Source organism: Bombina bombina, chromosome 2 (assembly GCF_027579735.1).
Source record: "Bombina bombina isolate aBomBom1 chromosome 2, aBomBom1.pri, whole genome shotgun sequence".
Lineage (NCBI taxonomy): Eukaryota > Metazoa > Chordata > Amphibia > Anura > Bombinatoridae > Bombina > Bombina bombina.
In genome coordinates, this window is record NC_069500.1 from 773,956,527 (window position 1) to 773,976,906 (window position 20,380).

Below are 20,380 nucleotides of genomic sequence, written 5' to 3' on the forward strand. Positions count from 1 at the left end.
AGACAGTGTTCAGGATTGACAGAGCATTGTCACTCTGAAGCTGTCTTTAATTATCCATTTAACCCACTTTGCAGTGGTTAAAAACAAAGATATAACTAATCAACAGTGTAATAAGAATAACATTATTATTATTTTTAACTTCAAAGATTTTCTTCTGGTTCCTTCCTTATACTACAATAAACAATAATAAAATCCATGATATATATTGAATTAATTACGTCCATTTTTTGCATACAATATCCTATGGCCGTATCTGTTTTTGCTGGTGAAGCATAAGGGGTTAACCTAAAATTAATATGCACAGCTCCCTTGATACCTTAGATATGATACTTGGTGCATTGATGGTTGTGTACATTTGTAAAGAGTTTTCTTAATTCACAAATGTATAGCTATTTTAAAGGGACATTTAACCCCCAAAAAATATTTCATGATTCAGATAGAGAATACAATTTTAAACAACTTTTCAATTTGCTTGATATCCTTTGTTGACGAAATAGCAATGCACATGGGTGAACCAGTCACATGAGTTATCTATGTGCAGCTACCAATCAGCAGCTACTGAGCCTATCTAGTTATGATTTTAAACAAAGAATATCAAGAGAATAAAGCAAATTAGATAATAGAAGTTAATTGGAAAGTTGTATAAAACTGCATTCTCTTTCTAAATCATGAAAGAAAAAAATTGGGTTATATGTCCCTAACTAATGCCAAACTATTTATTAAACCCTAGTTTGTTTTTACAAATAATGTTTATCATGAAGAAAAATTAATTAATGATACAATCTGACAACAATTATGTTTAGACTAGGATCTTCCACCCTTCTCCTTCCATTATCCTTCCCTACTCATCATTTCATTCCACTTGCTCTTTTCCTTAATCATTCTCATCATCAAGGTCACTGTTCGAAGGGTGAAGGTCACAACTGACTTGTGGGGAGAGGTCAGGAAGGTCATTGTATTTCTACCTCTGTCATTGCTCCACAATATGTTGCTGGCCTGTCAGCCAGAGAAGGGGTTAATGCATGCCTGGGGTAAGTACTGTTGCAATAACCACTCACCTGCTGCAAAGCATTGTCAAAGCTTTGCAGAGCTGGGAAGAGAGTTATTACAAATAAGGTTATACTGAAATAAGGCACTTAACCAATTAAAGGGACATTAAAGTCATTTTTAAGGGCACAGACATGTACCTTCCATTAGCATATAAGTCAAAATAAACAGATTTAACAAAACATTTTTTATGCAAAACTGTTAAATAATGTTCTTTTATATGCGTGACAAAATTGTTTAGTATACTGTCCCTTTAAGTGTCTTATTATGTAAATACCGAAAGTGGCTGGGTGAAAGCAGAGTCGCATGTTTCCCTCCCAAGTCAAATGTAATTTTTTATTAAAAATATTTTGATATTCCGTCAGTTATGGTAAAAAAAATATTAAGTGCTTTATAAAATAAAAATAACTTACTAGGCTATATTTTGTAAGGTGAGATCTATCTACCAAATGGGAAAAACATTGTCACTTCCCGTGATATTTGTTGTAGTATCAATGTTATGTTCAGTTTTACAGTTACATCGGAGTCAGGAAATATTTGTCCAACCAGTATGAAAGCTCTCGAATTTGTGAATTTAGATATAATGCAATTATAAGAATTAATTACTGTTGAGTACTTGGGAAACATACAATTGTTAAAAGCCTATATAGAAACTGAAAGGTTTTTGCTTAAGTTTATATGTTAAATCCACTTTTTGTATAGACTCACATACTACATATACACAAATATACACTTAAAGGGACATGAAACCCAACATTTTTTCTTTCATGAGTTAAATAGAGAATACAATTTTAAACAACTTTCCAATTTACTTCTGTTATCTAATTTGCTTTGTTATTTTGGAATCCTTTGTTGAAGGAGCACATAATGCACCACTGGGAGTTAGCTGAAAGCCAATAGCAAGAGGCATATGTGCAACCACCAATCATCAGCTTCTGAGCCTATCTAGGTATACTTTTCAACAAAGGAAACAAAGAGAATTATATAAATTAGATAATAGAAATAAATTGGAAAGTTGTTTAAAATGGCATGCTCTATCTGAATCGTGAAAAAAAAAGTCTGGGTTTCATGTCCCTTTAAGTAGTCCTAATTTATTTTAGTGCAAACATGCGATACTGCTTTTAACCTGTTCATATCTTTTCAGCTCCTTTCATTTTTATTTTATTATCCTTTCTTTCTTCTGTTTTCTTTTTTTTTCCTCTCTTGTTTTCTGTCTCCTCTCACCACCTGCAGCTCCTGCTCGTTTTTTCGCTTCCCCAAAGCTTCAAACGTCAAATTAAAGACGCCCTACTCCCTTTCCTCACCCTCCAGTTTCACCTGTTCCTCATCGTTCTCAGGGCTCTTCTCAGATCAGCCTGGTGCCTCTGCAGATCTAAAGTATGAGAGGGTGACTGGGATGTAAATGGTTGGTGGGTACAAGTGGGCATGAGGAAAAACAATGCAGAGTTTAGAATTGCAACTGCTCACGAATGGTTCTAGATAAATGTTCTTTAAATAGAAATATAATCAGTGGCCAGGTGGGGGCAGTGTAATATTTTTCTAATATTATAACATTTTCTGCTATCCAAAGCTCAAATTAATTGTATAATTTAACAAATGTATTTTATGATAATTTGTGCAATTTGTATTGAAACATTTTAATATTCTTTCATTTTTGCTTAATGTTAGCTAAAAGTTAAGCTGGGTAGTCAGTAAAATCAGACGGGTGGTGCACCGATTAAAGGGACACTGAACCCAAATTTTTTCTTTCATGATTCTAATAGAGCGTGACATTTTAAGCAACTTTCTGATTTACTCCTATTATCAAATTTTCTTCATTCTCTTTGTATCTTTATTTGAAATGCAAGAATGTAAGTTTAGATGCCGGCCCATTTTTGGTGAACAACCTGGGGTTTTCTTGCTGATTGGTGGATAAATTCATCCACCAATAAAAAAATACTGTCCAGAGTACTGGACTAAAAAAAGCTTAGATGCCTTCTTTTTCAAATAAGATAGCAAGAGAATGAAGAAAAATTGATAATAGGAGTAAATTAGAAAGTTGCTTAAAATTGCATGCTCTATCTGAATCACAAAAGAAAAAATTTGGGTTCAGTGTCCCTTTAAAAAGGTCCTGTGGAGAACACTGAATTAATAGTACATGTAAATAATACTTTCTTTAGCCTTTAAAAAGGTTTCATATGGATAAGCTTACCTTATTTCATTTCTACTTCAAATTGAATAGTCAGTATAATCCACAATGTGCTTTTAAAGGTTCTCTGACAGAATGCGTGTGCTACGTATAATAATCTGAAAGACAAATGTCTATTGGATAACAGTCCGGTCTATCCGAGAACCTTTAAAAGCATGTTGTGGGGGTGGGACCCATGGTTAGGTTCCCAGAGGGGGTTGCGGCACCCGAGGCTCTGATTAGAACAGAACTCTCTGGAGCGTATCTGCCCTCTGCTGTTAATGCATGATCTGATTGGTCCAGGTTTCCATGAGGACAACCAATCGGACAATGGATTCAATTTGTCGCTAATGCCTAGTGCTGATTTAGGTCATTTACAGCATTTTGAAAACCTAAAAGTTACGGATTGTGCTTTTTGGCTTCTCTAGGGAGTGTAGGACAAAGCACAATTTTTATAAAAAACCAAGAGATGTTTAATGTCCCTTAAATTAATCATATTTTAATTTTTCAGAAATAACATTTATTATAAGATAATGAGCTGGTTTATTTGTCACAGTGGTAGGCTGTTTTAATGCTACAGAAATAAGTCTACAATTTCTACACATTACAAAAGCAATAACACTGCGTTATAGAATTTATCAGATGAACATAATGCCACTAACTGGAATTCTCCCATTGCTTTCTTTATTGTCAGTCCTGTAAACCTAACAAAAAGACAGAGATTTAATGTTGCTATTTTTTTAAGTATTCTGAACCATCTAAGAACATTCATTCTAACATTGAATTTTAAAGTGATCGTAAACTATGTGGATACGCTATGTGGCATGTGAATAACGTATTAAAATTAATGCCTTCATCAGTTTTGTGTAATATGCGTGTATAACAGTATAATAACACTAAAGTTGCAGAAAATAGACATGCGAAGAAACAGCGGCACGGTTTAAAAAGCTTCAGTTTTATACTGTTATACACGCATATTACGCCGAACTGATGAATGAAAGTGCCATTCATTTTAATTTGTTATTCATAAGCAGCATGGCGTATCCATATAGTTTACCATTACTTTAAGTATATAGACCTACATTTAATTTTCTCTGACTTCAGTGAATTTGACAAATCTTCATATGTTTAATTAAAAATACTCAATGAGAAAATATTCAGGTGATTTCTCTTCTCTTGTTAAATATTTAATATTTTTCTGTTTGCAAAAAACACATTTTCCAGCCTGCCTGAAATACGTACATACCAAGTATTGCTTGCATAGCAAAACAGAGTTTATTTAATTTTCCTAAAGGTGGTAATCACAAGTCACTCTTTCATCACTGACTGTTGAGTAGCAGAGAAGGGGGAAGTATGAAGTATATTCACATGATCTCTCCCTGGATACTTGGCCTTTAAAGATGAATGGTTTCAGATTGAGCAGTAGGTGTAGGTAAAGGAGCTAAAGCTACGGATCTCTAACAACAAAGATAGAGATCAGGGAGGGTTTTGAAGAACTACAAAAACAAAGCAATAGACATAAGCATGAGTTTGGAGGAGAAGGGCCTATGCAGATATAAGGTGAAGAAATAAGAATATAATCCTATAAGATAATACATTGTTGGTTTGGGCTTCTGAATTTGGAGCTATTAGCTTTATGGTGTCATTATCTTGCCCAGACTAACAACAGTGTTCTCCCCATGGCCTAGTTAGCGGGTGCTCCACCCAGATGATTTCACTGACCACCCAGCTAAAATTTAAGCCAACATTAAGCTAAAATGAGCTAATATTAAATGTTTTTAATGTTTAAATATTATAGAAGAAATGAGAGAGTAGTATATACCACTTATAAACCTCACGGTGCCTCCCTCTTAACAAATTATATCATACTAAAAAAAAGAGAGAGAAATATTAGAGAATACAATAATCCTCTAAAAAAGAAAGGGAATAAAAACGGCACACATATGAGGTGAATTCAACAATTTATTAAACTCATATAGCATTTACAAAAGAAGTTTGCCCAAACATGCCCTGCCATCTCAAAAATAGAACAAAAACATGCAACCACACCACTATATACAAATTAAAACCAGAACTACATCTCATGTCAATATAATACAAGCCTGTATCATTAAATCACACAATTGGTACTATTTCCTGTATCGGATAGCTATAAAATCCAAAACAGGTAGAGCTCTAGTATATCACTTATACATGCAGAGGTAAAGTAACACCACAGAGCTGCATAAATATATGTGATACATAGCCTTGCTTAAACAAACGGCAGGATACAATACAGATGAAATTATCCTCTTATAAATCCAATTTATAATAACCTGTGATCACAGAGTAAATGTATACAGTTTGGAACAAGACAGAGAAACATATACATGAGCAAGCAAGCAAATATAAAGTTCATGCAATGCTAACAAAAGTTCATTCACCTCCTCCCTATGGTGAATGTAGAAGTGGGAGGGTTCAGCCTCCAAAAATCACCTGATTGGACAGGCCGTGCTGTTAGCAAGACAACGCAATCTTCATACTGAATACAATGTATCCGTTTGAATCCAAAGATATACTTTAAGCAAATTATTGCAATATTTAGGCGTGTGTGGGATACATATCTGATCTTACCATAAATGTACCAAGCAGGCCATCCTGCTACACCATGTGTTCACACAGATAATAAACAACGCCTCACACTGGGTATTTTGTTTGCAAATGCAAAAATCTTCATAAAGGATATTAAATACCCGTTCTTACCAAAAGATGTACCTTAGGCAGCAAATTGCATAAAGAGCAAATACAAAGTATACAGGTGATCTTACCACAGATGTACCAAACTTTATATAGCAAGCTATCAGTTCCACTCCACTTTATATTCACACAGGTAGTGAGCCACGCCTCACACTTAGTACTTTGTATGCTTTCTTACCAAGATGTACCAATAACGTTCTATAAAAGCAAATATCCACATAAAAGATTGTATTATCGTGCATGCATAGGGTATAGCATAGGTCTTACCATAGATGTACCATTCATCCTATGGCATGCAGTCCATTCTGTTCCAAAATTGCCATACAGAAGGGAAGTTACAGCATTCACCACGCTGAGCTCAGTGCATCTGGTCTCTCCACAGGTGCATCCAATCAGCAGGATAGTACCTCTAGACCTGCAAATCACAAACTGTGCAATCTTACCACAGATGTACCATATATATAACAGCAGTGTATCAGCTTTGTAAACTTCATGCAGAGTTGCTCACACTGTTACAAACCAATGATAACAGGTAGTAAAAAAAAAAATTTTTGAGAGTAGTTCACACATAGAATATCATGAAGTATAGTCGACTCTTCTCCATGATAAAACACACACAAGTGCCAACGCACGTTTCACCCCCACAGTAACGTGTTTCAGGGGCTCATCCTTTTTTAGAGGATTATTGTTTTTAATGTTTGTTGCACAAATTATCAATAAATTAATGTATGTTAAATTATGCAATTAATTTGTGCTTTGAATAGTACCATTTATAAATAACAGAAAATGTTATAATATTGCAAAGTATTTACATTTCCCCCACCCCGCTACTTCATAATGCCACCCAGCTGGCTAACTTTTTTGTGGAGAACACTGAACAAAACTCATACAGATCTGTGGGACGTTTTTGAATTTTCAGAGAAAATAATTTCTTAATTACACAGACAAATGGGGTTTGCAGACATTATGTTTAAAAAAAACAAAAAAACTCTTAGAGGTATAGATAGCAGTCCCAGTTCACTTAAAAAGTTACATATTGGCTTGTTCAGTTTAATGTTTGTGGTTATTGTACAGAAAAGCGTTTCCTATAACTGCTCACATATTTGATACAGTAGTATATATGCAAGCTTGATCTAATGTGTGTCTTCTGCCCCATCCCTTCCCCTTTTATACAGATGCTGGCCACACTCCTCGTCATACGCCAGTTCCTGCAGAATGCAAAGGAGGTCTCCCAACCTCATCTTTACCAGAAAATACAAAGAGGAGAGTTGAACCCAAAGTCAGCCTTGCTCCTTGTTCGCTATGCCCTGAGTAGGCTGGTGCAGAAGTATGCCCTCCCTCAGCGCCAACTGAGTAGACCTGGAGAAGCTGCAGAAACTAGTGCAAGCGGGCGAAAGAAGTGCCTGAACGGTGGGTGTGGAGTGCCAGAGGAGGAAGAAGAGGGAGTAATCTCAGAAGATGAAGAGACAGAAGAAGAAAGTATCATGGACTGTGGTTTAAAATTGAAGAGAGTCAGTTTTATGGAGAAGGGTGAGAGGAGAGTGGAGGAAAGAATAGTTACCCAGTCAGAAGAAGAAGATGGATTTTTGCAGGAGGGTAGCCCCACACTGGTGGAGAAAGGCAGTGATCCAGCCTCTGTTTTTCAGTTAGAAGAGGATGAGGAAGATGAGAAAGAAAGTGGCAATGGGCCAAAGGATTGCGTGGAGCCAGAACCTGAAGTGAAGCTAAGGCAACATAAAAGAAGAAGGAGAAGGGTGACAGTGGAGGAAGACCTAGAGAGGGAGGGAGAGGAGGAGGATGAACTAGGGAAGAAGCATAAGAGAGAATCATGGATCGACCCTCCTGGGGAAAATTACCATACAAAGCTGACGCAGGCTGAAGTGGAGAGTTGTATGAAGAAATATGAGGTGTGTCCTAGGTTCTGTATGCTTTTCCTCTTAGGTAATATAGATTATATATACATTTATTTAAAGGGGCAGTATACACCCATTTTCATATAGCTGCGTGTAATAGACACTCGTATAAAGAATAATATGCACAGATATTCATTTAAAAATCCAGTATAAAATAATTTAAAAACTTACTTAGAAGCTCCCAGTTTAGCTTTGTTAAAAAGGTTACTGGAACACCCACTGCAAGTGGGAAATATCAGACACTCTCCCCTCCCCCTTCCTTTGCATATGAAAAGACACTTTACACAAACAGGAGCAAGCTGGAGTAGGTATACATCAGGGAGTCTGAAAATCAGCTCAATGTTATTTAAAAATAAGCAAAATTATACTTTTTTTTTTTTTTAACTGTATGGGCTATATAAATGAATCATCTACAAAACATTTATGCAAAAGAAAAACATAATTTATGTAAGAACTTACCTGATAAATTCATTTCTTTCATATTAGCAAGAGTCCATGAGCTAGTGACGTATGGGATATACATTCCTACCAGGAGGGGCAAAGTTTCCCAAACCTTAAAATGCCTATAAATACACCCCTCACCACACCCACAATTCAGTTTAACGAATAGCCAAGAAGTGGGGTGATAAGAAAAAAGTGCGAAAGCATATAAAATAAGGAATTGGAATAATTGTGCTTTATACAAAAAAATCAAAACCACCACAAAAAGGGTGGGCCTCATGGACTCTTGCTAATATGAAAGAAATGAATTTATCAGGTAAGTTCTTACATAAATTATGTTTTCTTTCATGTAATTAGCAAGAGTCCATGAGCTAGTGACGTATGGGATAATGATTACCCAAGATGTGGATCTTTCCACACAAGAGTCACTAGAGAGGGAGGGATAAAATAAAGACAGCCAATTCCTGCTGAAAATAATCCACACCCAGAATAAAATTTTTAATGAAAAAACATAAGCAGAAGATTCAAACTGAAACCACTGCCTGAAGTACGTTTCTACCAAAACTGCTTCAGAAGAAGAAAACACATCAAAATGGTAGAATTTAGTAAAAGTATGCAAAGAGGACCAAGTTGCTGTATTGCAAATCTGATCAACCGAAGCTTCATTCTTAAACGCCCAGGAAGTAGAAACTGACCTAGTAGAATGAGCTGTAATCCTTTGAGGCGGAGTGTTACCCGACTCAACATAGGCATGATGAAATAAAGATTTCAACCAAGATGCCAAAGAAATGGCAGAAGCTTTCTGGTCTTTTCTAGAACCGGAAAAGATGACAAATAGACTAGAAGTCTTTCGGAAAGACTTAGTAGCTTCAACATAATAATACAAAGCTCTAACAGCATCCAAAGAATGCAATGATTTCTCCTTAGAATTCATAGGATTAGGACATAATGAAGGAACCACAATTTCTCTACTAATGTTGTTAGAATTCACAACCTTAGGTAAAAAATTCAAAAGAAGTTCGCAGCACCGCCTTATCCTGATGCAAAATCAGAAAAGGAGACTCACAAAAAAGAGTAGATAATTCAGAGACTCTTCTGGCAGAAGAGATGGCCAAAAGAAACAAAACTTTCCAAGAAAGTAATATAACGACCAAAGAATGCATGGGTTCAAAAGGAGAAGCTTGAAGAGCCCCCAGAACCAAATTCAAACTCCAAAGAGGAGAAATTGACTTAATGACAGGTTTTATACGAACCAAAGCTTGTACAAAACAATGAATATCAGGAAGATTAGCAATCCTTCTGTGAAAAAGAACAGAAAGAGCAGAGATTTGTCTTTCAAGAAACTTGCGGACAAACCTTTATCTAAACCATCCTGAAGAAATATAAGTCTTCCAGACTCTATAATATATCTCTCTAGATACAGATTTACGAGCCTGTCACATAGTATCAATCACAGAGTCAGAGAAACCTCTTTGACCAAGAATCAAGCGTTCAAACTCCACACCTTAAAACTAAGGTTTTGAGATCCTGATGGAAAAAAGAACCTTGAGACAGAAAGACTGATCTTAACGGAAGAGTCCACAGCTGGCAAAAGGCCGTCCGGACAAGATCCGCATACCAAAACCTGTGAGACCATGCTGGAGCTACCAGCAGGACAAACGAGCATTCCTTTAGAATATTAAGAATACCCTTGGAAGAAGAACTAGAGGCGGAAAGATATAGGCAGGATGACACTTGTAAGGAAGAGATAATGCATCCACTGCCTCCCTCTGCCCGAGGATCCCTGGATCCGGACACATACCAGGGAAGTTTCTTGTTTAGATGAGAAGCCATCAGATCTATTTCTGAGAGTTCCCACATTTGAACAATCTGAGGAAATACCTCTGGGTGAAGACCATTCGCCCAGGTGCAACGTTTGGCGACTGAGATAATCCGCTTTCCAATTGTCCATACCTGGGATATGAACCGCAGAGATTAGACAGGAGCTGGATTCCGCCCAAACCAAAATTCGAGATACTTCTTTCATAGCCAGAGGACTGTGAGTCCCTCCTTGATGATTGATATATGCCACAGTTGTGACATTGTCTATCTGAAAACAAATGAACAACTCTCTCTTCAGAAGAGGCCAAGACTGAAGAGCTCTGAAATTGCACGGAGTTCCAAAATATTGATCGGAAATCTCACCTCCTGAGATTCCCAAACCCCTTGTGCCGTCAGATACCCCCACACAGCTCCCCAACCTGTAAGACTTGCATCTGTTGAGATTATAGTCCAGGTCGGAAGAACAAAGAAGCCCCCTGAACTGAACGATGGTGATCTGCCCACCATGTCAGAGAGTGTCGTATAATCGGTTTAAAGATATTAATTGAGATATCTTTGAGTAATCCCTGCACCATTGGTTCAGCATACAGAGCTGAAGAGGTCGCATGTGAAAACGAGCAAAGGAGATCGCATCTGATGCGGCAGTCCTAAGACCTAAAATTTCCATGCATAAGGCTACCAAAGGGAATGATTGTGACTGAAGGTTTTGACAAGCTGATATCAATGTTAAACTTCCCTTGTCTGACAAGGACAGAGTCATAGACACTGAATCTATTCTAGAAACCTAAAAAGGTTACACTTGTCTGAGGAATCAATGAACTGATTGGTAAATTGATCCTCCAACCATGAACTTGAAGAAACAACACAAGTCGATTCATATGAGATTCTTCGAAAATGAGAAGACTGAGCAAGTACCCAGATATTGTCCAATAAGGAAATACCAAAAAAAAACCCTGTTCTCTGATTACAGAAAGAAGGGCACCGAGAACCTTTGAAAAAAATTCTTGGAACTGAGGCTAGGCCAAACGGTAGAGCCACAAAACTGGTAATGCTTGTCTAAAAAGAGAATCTCAGACACAAAAAGTGATCTGGATGAATCGGAATATGTAGATACACATCCTGTAAATCTATTGTAGACATATAATGCCCTTGCTAAACAAAAGGCAGGACAGTCCTACAGTAACCATCTTGAATGTTGGTATCCTTACATAACGATTCAATATTGATAGATCCGAAACTGGTCTGAAGGAATTGACCTTCTTTGGTACAATGAAGAGATAAAATAAAACCCCAGCCCCTGTTCCAGAACTGGAACTGGCATAATTACTCCAGCCAACTCTAGATCTGAAACACATTTCAGAAATGCTGAGCCTTTGCTGTGTTAACTGGGACACGGGAAAGAAAAAAATCTCTTAGCAGGAGGCCTTAACTGAAGCCAATTCTGTACCTTTCTGAAACAATGTTCTGAAACCAGAAATTGAGAACGGAATTGATCAAAATTTCTTTGAAGAAAACGTAATCTGCCTCATACCAGCTGAGCTGGAATAAGGTCCGCACCTTCATGGGTACTTAGGAGCTGGCTATAGGTTTTCTAAAAGGCTTGGATATATTCCAAACTGGAAATAGTTTCCAAACTGATACCGCTCCTGAGAATGAAGGATCAGGCTTTTGTTCCTTATTGTGAGGAAAGGAACGAAATGATCATTAGACCTAAATTTACCTTAGATTTTTTATCCTTTGGTAAAAAAGTTCCCTTCCTTCCAGAAACAGTTGAAATAATAATTTATTACCCTGGAAAGAAAGGGAAAGCAAAGTTGACTTAGAAGACATATCAGTATTCCAAGTTTAATCCATAAAGCTTTTCTAGCTAAAATAGCTAGAGACATATACCTGACATCAACTCTAATGATATCAAAAGATGATATCACCAATAAAATTATTAGCATGTTATAGAATAATAATGCTATAAAATTATGATCTGTTACTTGTTGCGCTAAAGCTTCTAACCAAAAAGTTGAAGCTGCAGCAACATCCGCTAAAAATATAGCAAGTCTAAGAAGATTACCTGAACATAAGTAAGCTTTTCTTAGAAAGGATTCAATTTTCCTATCTAAAGGATCCTTAAATGAATTACTATCTGCTGTAGGAATAGTAGCACATTTAGCAGGAGTAGAGACAGCCCCATAACCTTAGGGATTTTGTCCCAAAAAAACTCTAATCTGTCAGATGGCACAGGATATAATTGCTTAAACGTTTAGAAGGAGTAAAAGAATTACCCAAATTATTCCATTCCCTGGAAATTACTTCAGAAATAGCATCAGGGAGATTAAACACTTCTGGAATAACTACAAGAGATTTAAAAACCTTATTTAAACGTTTAGATTTAGAATCAAGAGGACCAGAATCCTCTATTTCTAATGCAATTAATACTTCTTTAAATAAAGAACGAATAAATTCCATCTTGAACAAATACAAAGATTTATCAGCATCAACCTCTGAGACAGAAACCTCTGAACCAGAAGAAACATTATCAGTATCAGAATGATGATGTTCATTTAAAAATTCATCTGAAAAAAGAGAAGTTTTAAAAGACTTTTATGTAAACTAGAAGGAGAAATAACAGACATAGCCTTCTTAATGGATTTAAAAAATAAAATCTCTTATGTTTATCAGGAACACTCTGAAAATTAGATGTTGACGGAACAGCAACAGGTAATGCAACAGTACTAAAGGAAATTTTATCTGCATTAATAAGTTTGTCATGACATGCAATACAAACAACAGCTGGAGAAACAGACACCAAAAATTATAGCAGATACACTTAGCTTGGTAGCTCCAGCAGTAGAAAGCGATTTTCCTGTAGTATCTTCTGACTCAGATGCAACGTGAGACATCTTGCAATATGTAAGAGAAAAAAACAACATATAAAGCAAAATTGATCAAATTCCTTAAATGACAGTTTCAGGAATGGGAAAAAAATGCCAAAGAACAAGCTTCTAGCAACCAGAAGCACTGAAAAAATAAGACTTAAATAATGTGGAGACAAAAGCGACGCCCTTATTTTTTAGCGCCAAATAAGACGCCCACATTATTTAGCGCCTAAATGCTTTTGTCGCCAAAAATGACGCCACATCCGGAACGCCGACATTTTTGGCGCAAAATAACGTCAAAAAATGACGCAACTTCCGGCGACACGTATGACGCCGGAAACGGAAAAGAATTTTTGCGCCAAAAAAGTCTGCGTCAAGAATGACGCAATAAAATGAAGCATTTTCAGCCCCCGCGAGCCTAACAGCCCACAGGAAAAAAAGAGTCAAATTTTTGAAGGTAAGAAAAAAATGATTAATTCAAATGCATTATCCCAAATATGAAACTGACTGTCTGAAAATAAGGAAAGTTGAACATTCTGAGTCAAGGCAAATAAATGTTTGAATACATATATTTAGAACTTTATAAACAAAGTGCCCAACCATAGCTTAGAGTGTCACAGAAAATAAGATTTACTTACCCCAGGACACTCATCTACATGTTTGTAGAAAGCCAAACCAGTACTGAAACGAGAATCAGCAGAGGTAATGGTATATATAAGAGTATATCGTCAATCTGAAAAGGGAGGTAAGAGATGAATCTCTACGACCGATAACAGAGAACCTATGAAATAGACCCCGTAGAAGGAGATCACTGCATTCAAATAGGCAATACTCTCCTCACATCCCTCTGACATTCACTGCACGCTGAGAGGAAAACCGGGCTCCAACTTGCTGCGGAGCGCATATCAACGTAGAATCTAGCACAAACTTACTTCACCACCTCCATCGGAGGCAAAGTTTGTAAAACTGAATTGTGGGTGTGGTGAGGGGTGTATTTATAGGCATTTTAAGGTTTGGGAAACTTTGCCCCTCCTGGTAGGAATGTATATCCCATACGTCACTAGCTCATGGACTCTTGCTAATTACATGAAAGAAATCTAGTTTATAATGTCCTTTTAATAATAATGTGTTCTATATTTTCTAATATAAGCAAATTTTAGCTTAATATTGGCTAATGTTTTAGCCTGGTGGTCAGTAAAATCAGCCAGTTGGTGTGCCCATTAAAAAGGTCTTGAGGAGAACACTGCTATTTAGAAGTCAATCTTTGTTCTAGTTTACTGTATGACTGGTATTATGACATTCTTATTGAATGATAACAATCAACTGATGTATAAAGCTTTATTAAAGCAACTGGTGTTTGTAAACTTGTGCTGTATTTAGGGAAGTGCACATCTTTTAGAGGTTTTTTATAGGTATTTTGTTCAAACTTAGAGAACGTTTTGAGTAGGAGAATATAAGCACAGTAGGGTCATATCAAATTCATTTGAACAGATGTGCAAAGTATCTTTTGAAGTTTTAGGCCTTGCCAATCTATTTGAAAACCTTACAAATTTTGTTTTCTTTAGCTTTCCAGTGCCTTTGCACAGAGCTAAAGGAACTGTAAAATCTATATTTTTAAATAATATATTATAAACATTGCTGTTTATTGTCAATAAAGCTGGAGTGCTAAGCTAACAATATGCCTTGTAAAGTACATATTTTAACCCTTATGGACACCTGTTTGTCTTACATCCTGGCCAGGGATAGGCAAGGTGTCCGTACACGGACACTGGTGTCCGTGACTAGCCCTTGCAGTGTCCGCCACAACCTTAGTATATATTTTCTTTCTGATTAAATAATATGAATAAAAAAAATATGTAGTGTGAATAAAGCTAGTGGCTTGTCAAGAGACTGCTAGCAATATTGTGTGATAAGTTATGGAATAAATAAAGCCTGAGTGAAATACTGGATGTGTATCTGCATCTGTATAATAACACCCAGCTCTATGACACTGGCACATGCATATAGCCAGACCAGGGCTGGTTATAGGATCAGTGGTATCTGCATCACTAAAACACCCAGCAATATATAATGACTCAGTAGTGACACTGGCTCCTGGGTATAGCTAGAGGAGGGCTGGTTATAGGATAAGTGGTATCTACATCAGTATAATAACACCCAGCACTATATAATGACACAGTAGAGACACTGGCTCATGGGTATAGTCAGAGAAGGGCTGGTTATAGGATCAGTGGTATCTGCATCACTAAAACACCCAGCAATATATAATGACACAGTAGTGACACTGGCTCCTGGGTATAGCTAGAGGAGGGCTGGTTATAGGATAAGTGGTATCTACATCAGTATAATAACACCCAGCACTATATAATGACACAGTAGTGACACTGGCACATGGGTATAGTCAGAGAAGGGCTGGTTATAGGATCAGTGGTATCTGCATCAGTATAATAACACCAAGCACTATACAAAGACACAGTAGTGACACTGGTTCATGGGTATAGCCAGAGGAGGGCTGGTTATAGAATCAGTGGTATCTGCATCAGTATAATAACACCCATCACTATACAAAGACACAGTAGTGACACTGGTTCATGGGTATAGCCAGAGGAGGGCTGGTTATAGGGTCAGTGGTATCTGCATCAGTATAATAACACCCAGCACTATATAATGACACAGTAGTGACACTGGCTCATGGGTATAGCCAGAGGAGGGCTGGTTATAGAATCAGTGGTATCTGCATCAGTATAATAACACCCATCACTATACAAAGACACAGTAGTGACACTGGCACATGGGTATAACCAGAGGAGGGCTGATTATAGGGTCAGTGGTATCTGCATCAGTATAATAACACCCAGCACTATATAATGACACAGTAGTGACACTGGCTCATGGGTATAGCCAGAGGAGGGCTGGTTATAGAATCAGTGGTATCTGCATCAGTATAATAACACCCATCACTATACAAAGACACAGTAGTGACACTGGTTCATGGGTATAGCCAGAGGAGGGCTGGTTATAGGGTCAGTGGTATCTGCATCAGTATAATAACACCCAGCACTATATAATGACACAGTAGTGACACTGGCACATGGGTATAGCCAGAGGAGGGCTTGTTATAGGATCAGTGGTATCAGCATCAGTATAATAACACCCTGCGCTATATAATGACACATTAGTGACACTGGCACATGGGTATAGCCAGAGGAGGGCTGGTTATAGGGTCAGTGGTATCTGCATCAGTATAATAACACCCATCACTATACAAAGACACAGTAGTGACACTGGTTCATGGGTATAGCCAGAGGAGGGCTGGTTATAGGGTCAGTGGTATCTGCATCAGTATAATAACACCCAGCACTATATAATGACACAGTAGTGACACTGGCACATGGGTATAGCCAGAGGCGGGCTGGTTATAGGATCAGTGGTATCTGCATCAGTATAATAACACCCAGCACTATATAATGACACAGTAGTGACACTGGCTCATGGGTATAGCCAGACAAGGGCTGGTTATAGGATCAGTGGTATCTGCATCAGTATAATAACATTCAGCACTATATAATGACACAGTAGTGACACTGGCTCATGGGTATAGCCAGAGGAGGGCTGGTTATAGGGTCAGTGGTATCTGCATCAGTATAATAATAAACAGCACTATATAATGACACAGTAGTGACACTGGCTCATGGGTATAGACAGAGGAGGGCTGGTTATAGGATCAGTGGTATCTGCATCAGTATAATAACACCAAGCACTATACAAAGACACAGTAATGACACTGGCACATAGTTATAGCTAGAGGAGGGCTGATTATAGGATCAGTGGTATCTGTATCAGTATAATAACACCAAGCACTATATAATGACACATTAGTGACACTGGCTCATGGGTATAGCCAGAGGAGGGCTGGTTATAGGATCAGTGGTATCTGCATCAGTATAATAACACCAAGCACTATATAATGACACATTAGTGACACTGGCTCATGGGTATAGCCAGAGGAGGGCTGGTTATAGGATCAGTGGTATCTGCATCAGTATAATAATAAACAGCACTATATAATGACACAGTAGTGACACTGGCACATAGTTATAGCTAGAGGAGGGCTGGTTATAGGATCAGTGGTATCTGTATCAGTATAGTAACACCCAGCGCTATATAATGACACAGTAGTGACACTGGCACATGGGTATAGCCAGACAAGGGCTGGTTATAGGATCAGTGGTATCTGCATCAGTATAATAACACCCAGCGCTATATAATGACACAGTAGTGACACTGGCACATGGGTATAGCCAGACAAGGGCTGGTCATAGAATCAGTGGTGTCTGCATCAGTATAATAACACCCAGCACTATATAATGACACAGTAGTGACACTGGCACATGGGTATAGACAGAGGAGGGCTGGTTATAGGATCAGTGGTATCTGCATCAGTATAATAACACCCAGCGCTATATAATGACACAGTAGTGACATTGGCACATGGGTAAAGCCAGAGGAGGGCTGGTTATAGAATCAGTGGTATCTGCATCAGTATAATAACACCCAGCACTATATAATGACACAGTAGTGACACTGGCACATGGGTATAGCCAGAGGAGGGCTGGTTATAGGATCAGTGGTATCTGCATCAGTATAATAACACCCAAGCACTATATAATGACACAGTAGTGACACTGGCACATGGGTATAGCCAGACAAGGGCTGGTTATAGAATCAGTGGTATCTGCATCTGTATAATAACAACCAGCTCTATACAAAGACACAGTAGTGACACTGGCACATGGGTATAGCCAGAGGAGGGCTGGTTATAGGATCAGTGGTATCTGCATCACTAAAACACCCAGCAATATATAATGACACAGTAGTGACACTGGCACATGGGTATAGACAGAGGAGGGCTGGTTATAGGATCAGTGGTATCTGTATCAGTATAATAACACCCAGCACTATATAATGACACAGTAGTGACATTGGCACATGGGTATAGCCAGAGGAGGGCTAGTTATAGAATCAGTGGTATCTGCATCAGTATAATAACACCCAGCACTATATAATGACACAGTAGTGACACTGGCACATGGGTATAGCCAGAGGAGGGCTGGTTATAGGATCAGTGGTATCTGCATCAGTATAATAACACCCAAGCACTATATAATGACACAGTAGTGACACTGGCACATGGGTATAGCCAGACAAGGGCTGGTTATAGAATCAGTGGTATCTGCATCTGTATAATAACAACCAGCTCTATACAAAGACACAGAAGTGACACTGGCACATGCGTATAGCCCGACAAGGGCTGGTTATAGGATCAGTGGTATCTGCATCTGTATAATAACACCAAGCACTATATAATGACACAGTAGTGACACTGGCTCATGGGTATAGCCAGAGGAGGGCTGATTATAGGGTCAGTGGTATCTGTATCTGTATAATAACACCCAGCACTATATAATAATGTTTTAAATTTCAAATGTACCTTGGTGTCCTTCACTATGGTCTTTACTTTGGAAAATGTCCTCCACAGCCTTTTTCTGTGCCTATCCCTGATCCTGGCCCCTACTCTACTGCTTTTTTCATGATTGAATAAATATAGGTTCAAAATTAAAAAAAGTAACTTTTATAATTTCATTCAAATTTTTAATCCTGCAGTTATTGTTTTTTTACATTGGTTCATACAATTTTTAACAGTTTAATGCTTTATAAACGGCTAGATTACGAGTTGTGCATTATGAGTGAAAAAAAGCAGCGTTATGGCTCTTTTTCACTACCGCTGGTATTACGAGTCTTGTAGGTACAGCTGTACTGCACACCTGCAAAATCCTATTGACTGATGCAATCAGCCAATAGAATGCAAGCTCAATCCTATTGGCTGATTGCATCAGCCAATATGATTTTTTCACCTTTAATTCTGATTGGCTAATAGAATTCTATCAGCCAATTGGAATTCAAGGGACGCGATCTTGGATAACGTCATTTAACGGAAAATTCATTCTTGAAGAGCCAGCGAAAGAAGAAGATGCTCCGCGCCGGATGTCTTGAAGATGGAGCCGCTCCGCGTCAGAAGGATGAAGATAGAAGATGCCGTCTGGATGAAGACTTCTGCCCATCTGGAGGACGACTTCTTGCCGCTTGGATAAAGACTTCTCCCGGCTTCATTAAGGATGGATGTTCGGTCTTCAAAAACTGTAAGTGGATATTCGGGGTTTAGTGTTAGGTTTTTTTAAGGGTTTATTGGGTGGGTTTTATTTTTAGATTAGGGGTTTGGGCAAGGAAAAAGAGCTAAATGCCCTTTTAAGGGCAATGCCCATCCAAATGCCCTTTTCAGGGCAATGGGGAGCTTAGTTTTGTTAGATAGGATTTTATTTGGGGGGTTTGGTTGTGTGGTGGTGGGTTTTACTGTTGGGGGGGGTTGTTTGTATTTTTTTTTTACAGGTAAAAGAGCTGATTTCTTTGGGGCAATGCCCCAGAAAAGGCCCTTTTAAGGGCTATTGGCAGTTTAGTTTAGGCTAGGTTTTTTTTTTATTTTGGGCGGGGCTTTTTTATTTTGATAGGGCTATTAGATTAGATGTAATTAGTTTAAATATTTGATCATTTCTTTTTTATTTTGTGTAATTTTGTGTTTTTATTTTGTGTAATTTAGTTAATTGTATTTAATTAATGTAATTTATTTTGTTTTAGTGTAATGTTAGGTTTTACTGTAAGGCAGGCTAGGTTTTATTTTACAGGTACATTTGTATTTATTTAAATAGGTAGTTAGTAAATTGTTAATAACTATTTACTAACTATTCTACCTAGTTAAAATAAATACAAACTTAGCTGTGAAACAAAAATAAAACCTAAGATAGCTACAATGTAACTATTAGATATATTGTAGCTAGCTTAGGGTTTATTTCACAGGTAAGTAATTAGTTTTAAATAGGTATTAATTAGGTAATAATAGTAAGTTTTATTTAGATTTATTTTAATTATATTAAAGTTAGGGGTGTTAGGGTTAGGGGTTAATAACTTTATAGTATATTGGGGGCGGCAGATTAGTGGGTTGATTAGGGGTTAATAAGTGTAGGTAGGTGTTGGCGACATTGGGGGCGGCAGATTAGGGGTTAATGAGTGTAATGTAGGTGGCGGCGATGTCGGGGGTGGCGGATTAGGGGTGTTTAGACTCAGGGTTTATGTTAGGGTGTTATGTGTAAAAATAAACTTTCTTTCCCCATAGGAATCAATGGGGCTGCGTTACGGAGCTTTACGCTCCTTTATTGCAGGCGTTAGGCTTTTTTTAGCCGGCTCTCCCCATTGATGTCTATGGGGAAATCGTGCACAAACACGTAAAACCAGCTCAAAGCAGCACTGGTTTTTGTAAGCGGTATGGAGCT

At 37.8% G+C, this 20,380-nt stretch overlaps 1 protein-coding gene across 2 annotated transcripts in view; it reads left to right on the plus strand.

Moving 5' to 3' along the window:
• Positions 1 to 20,380, plus strand: part of ANO8 (anoctamin 8) — a 308,265-nt gene that overhangs the window by 241,635 nt on the left and 46,250 nt on the right. For both annotated transcript variants that reach the window (XM_053702928.1, XM_053702929.1), the window contains exons 13-14: positions 2,281 to 2,424; positions 7,126 to 7,857. In XM_053702928.1, the coding sequence (XP_053558903.1) occupies positions 2,281 to 2,424; positions 7,126 to 7,857 (876 nt within the window). The remainder of the gene's footprint in view (positions 1 to 2,280; positions 2,425 to 7,125; positions 7,858 to 20,380) is intronic.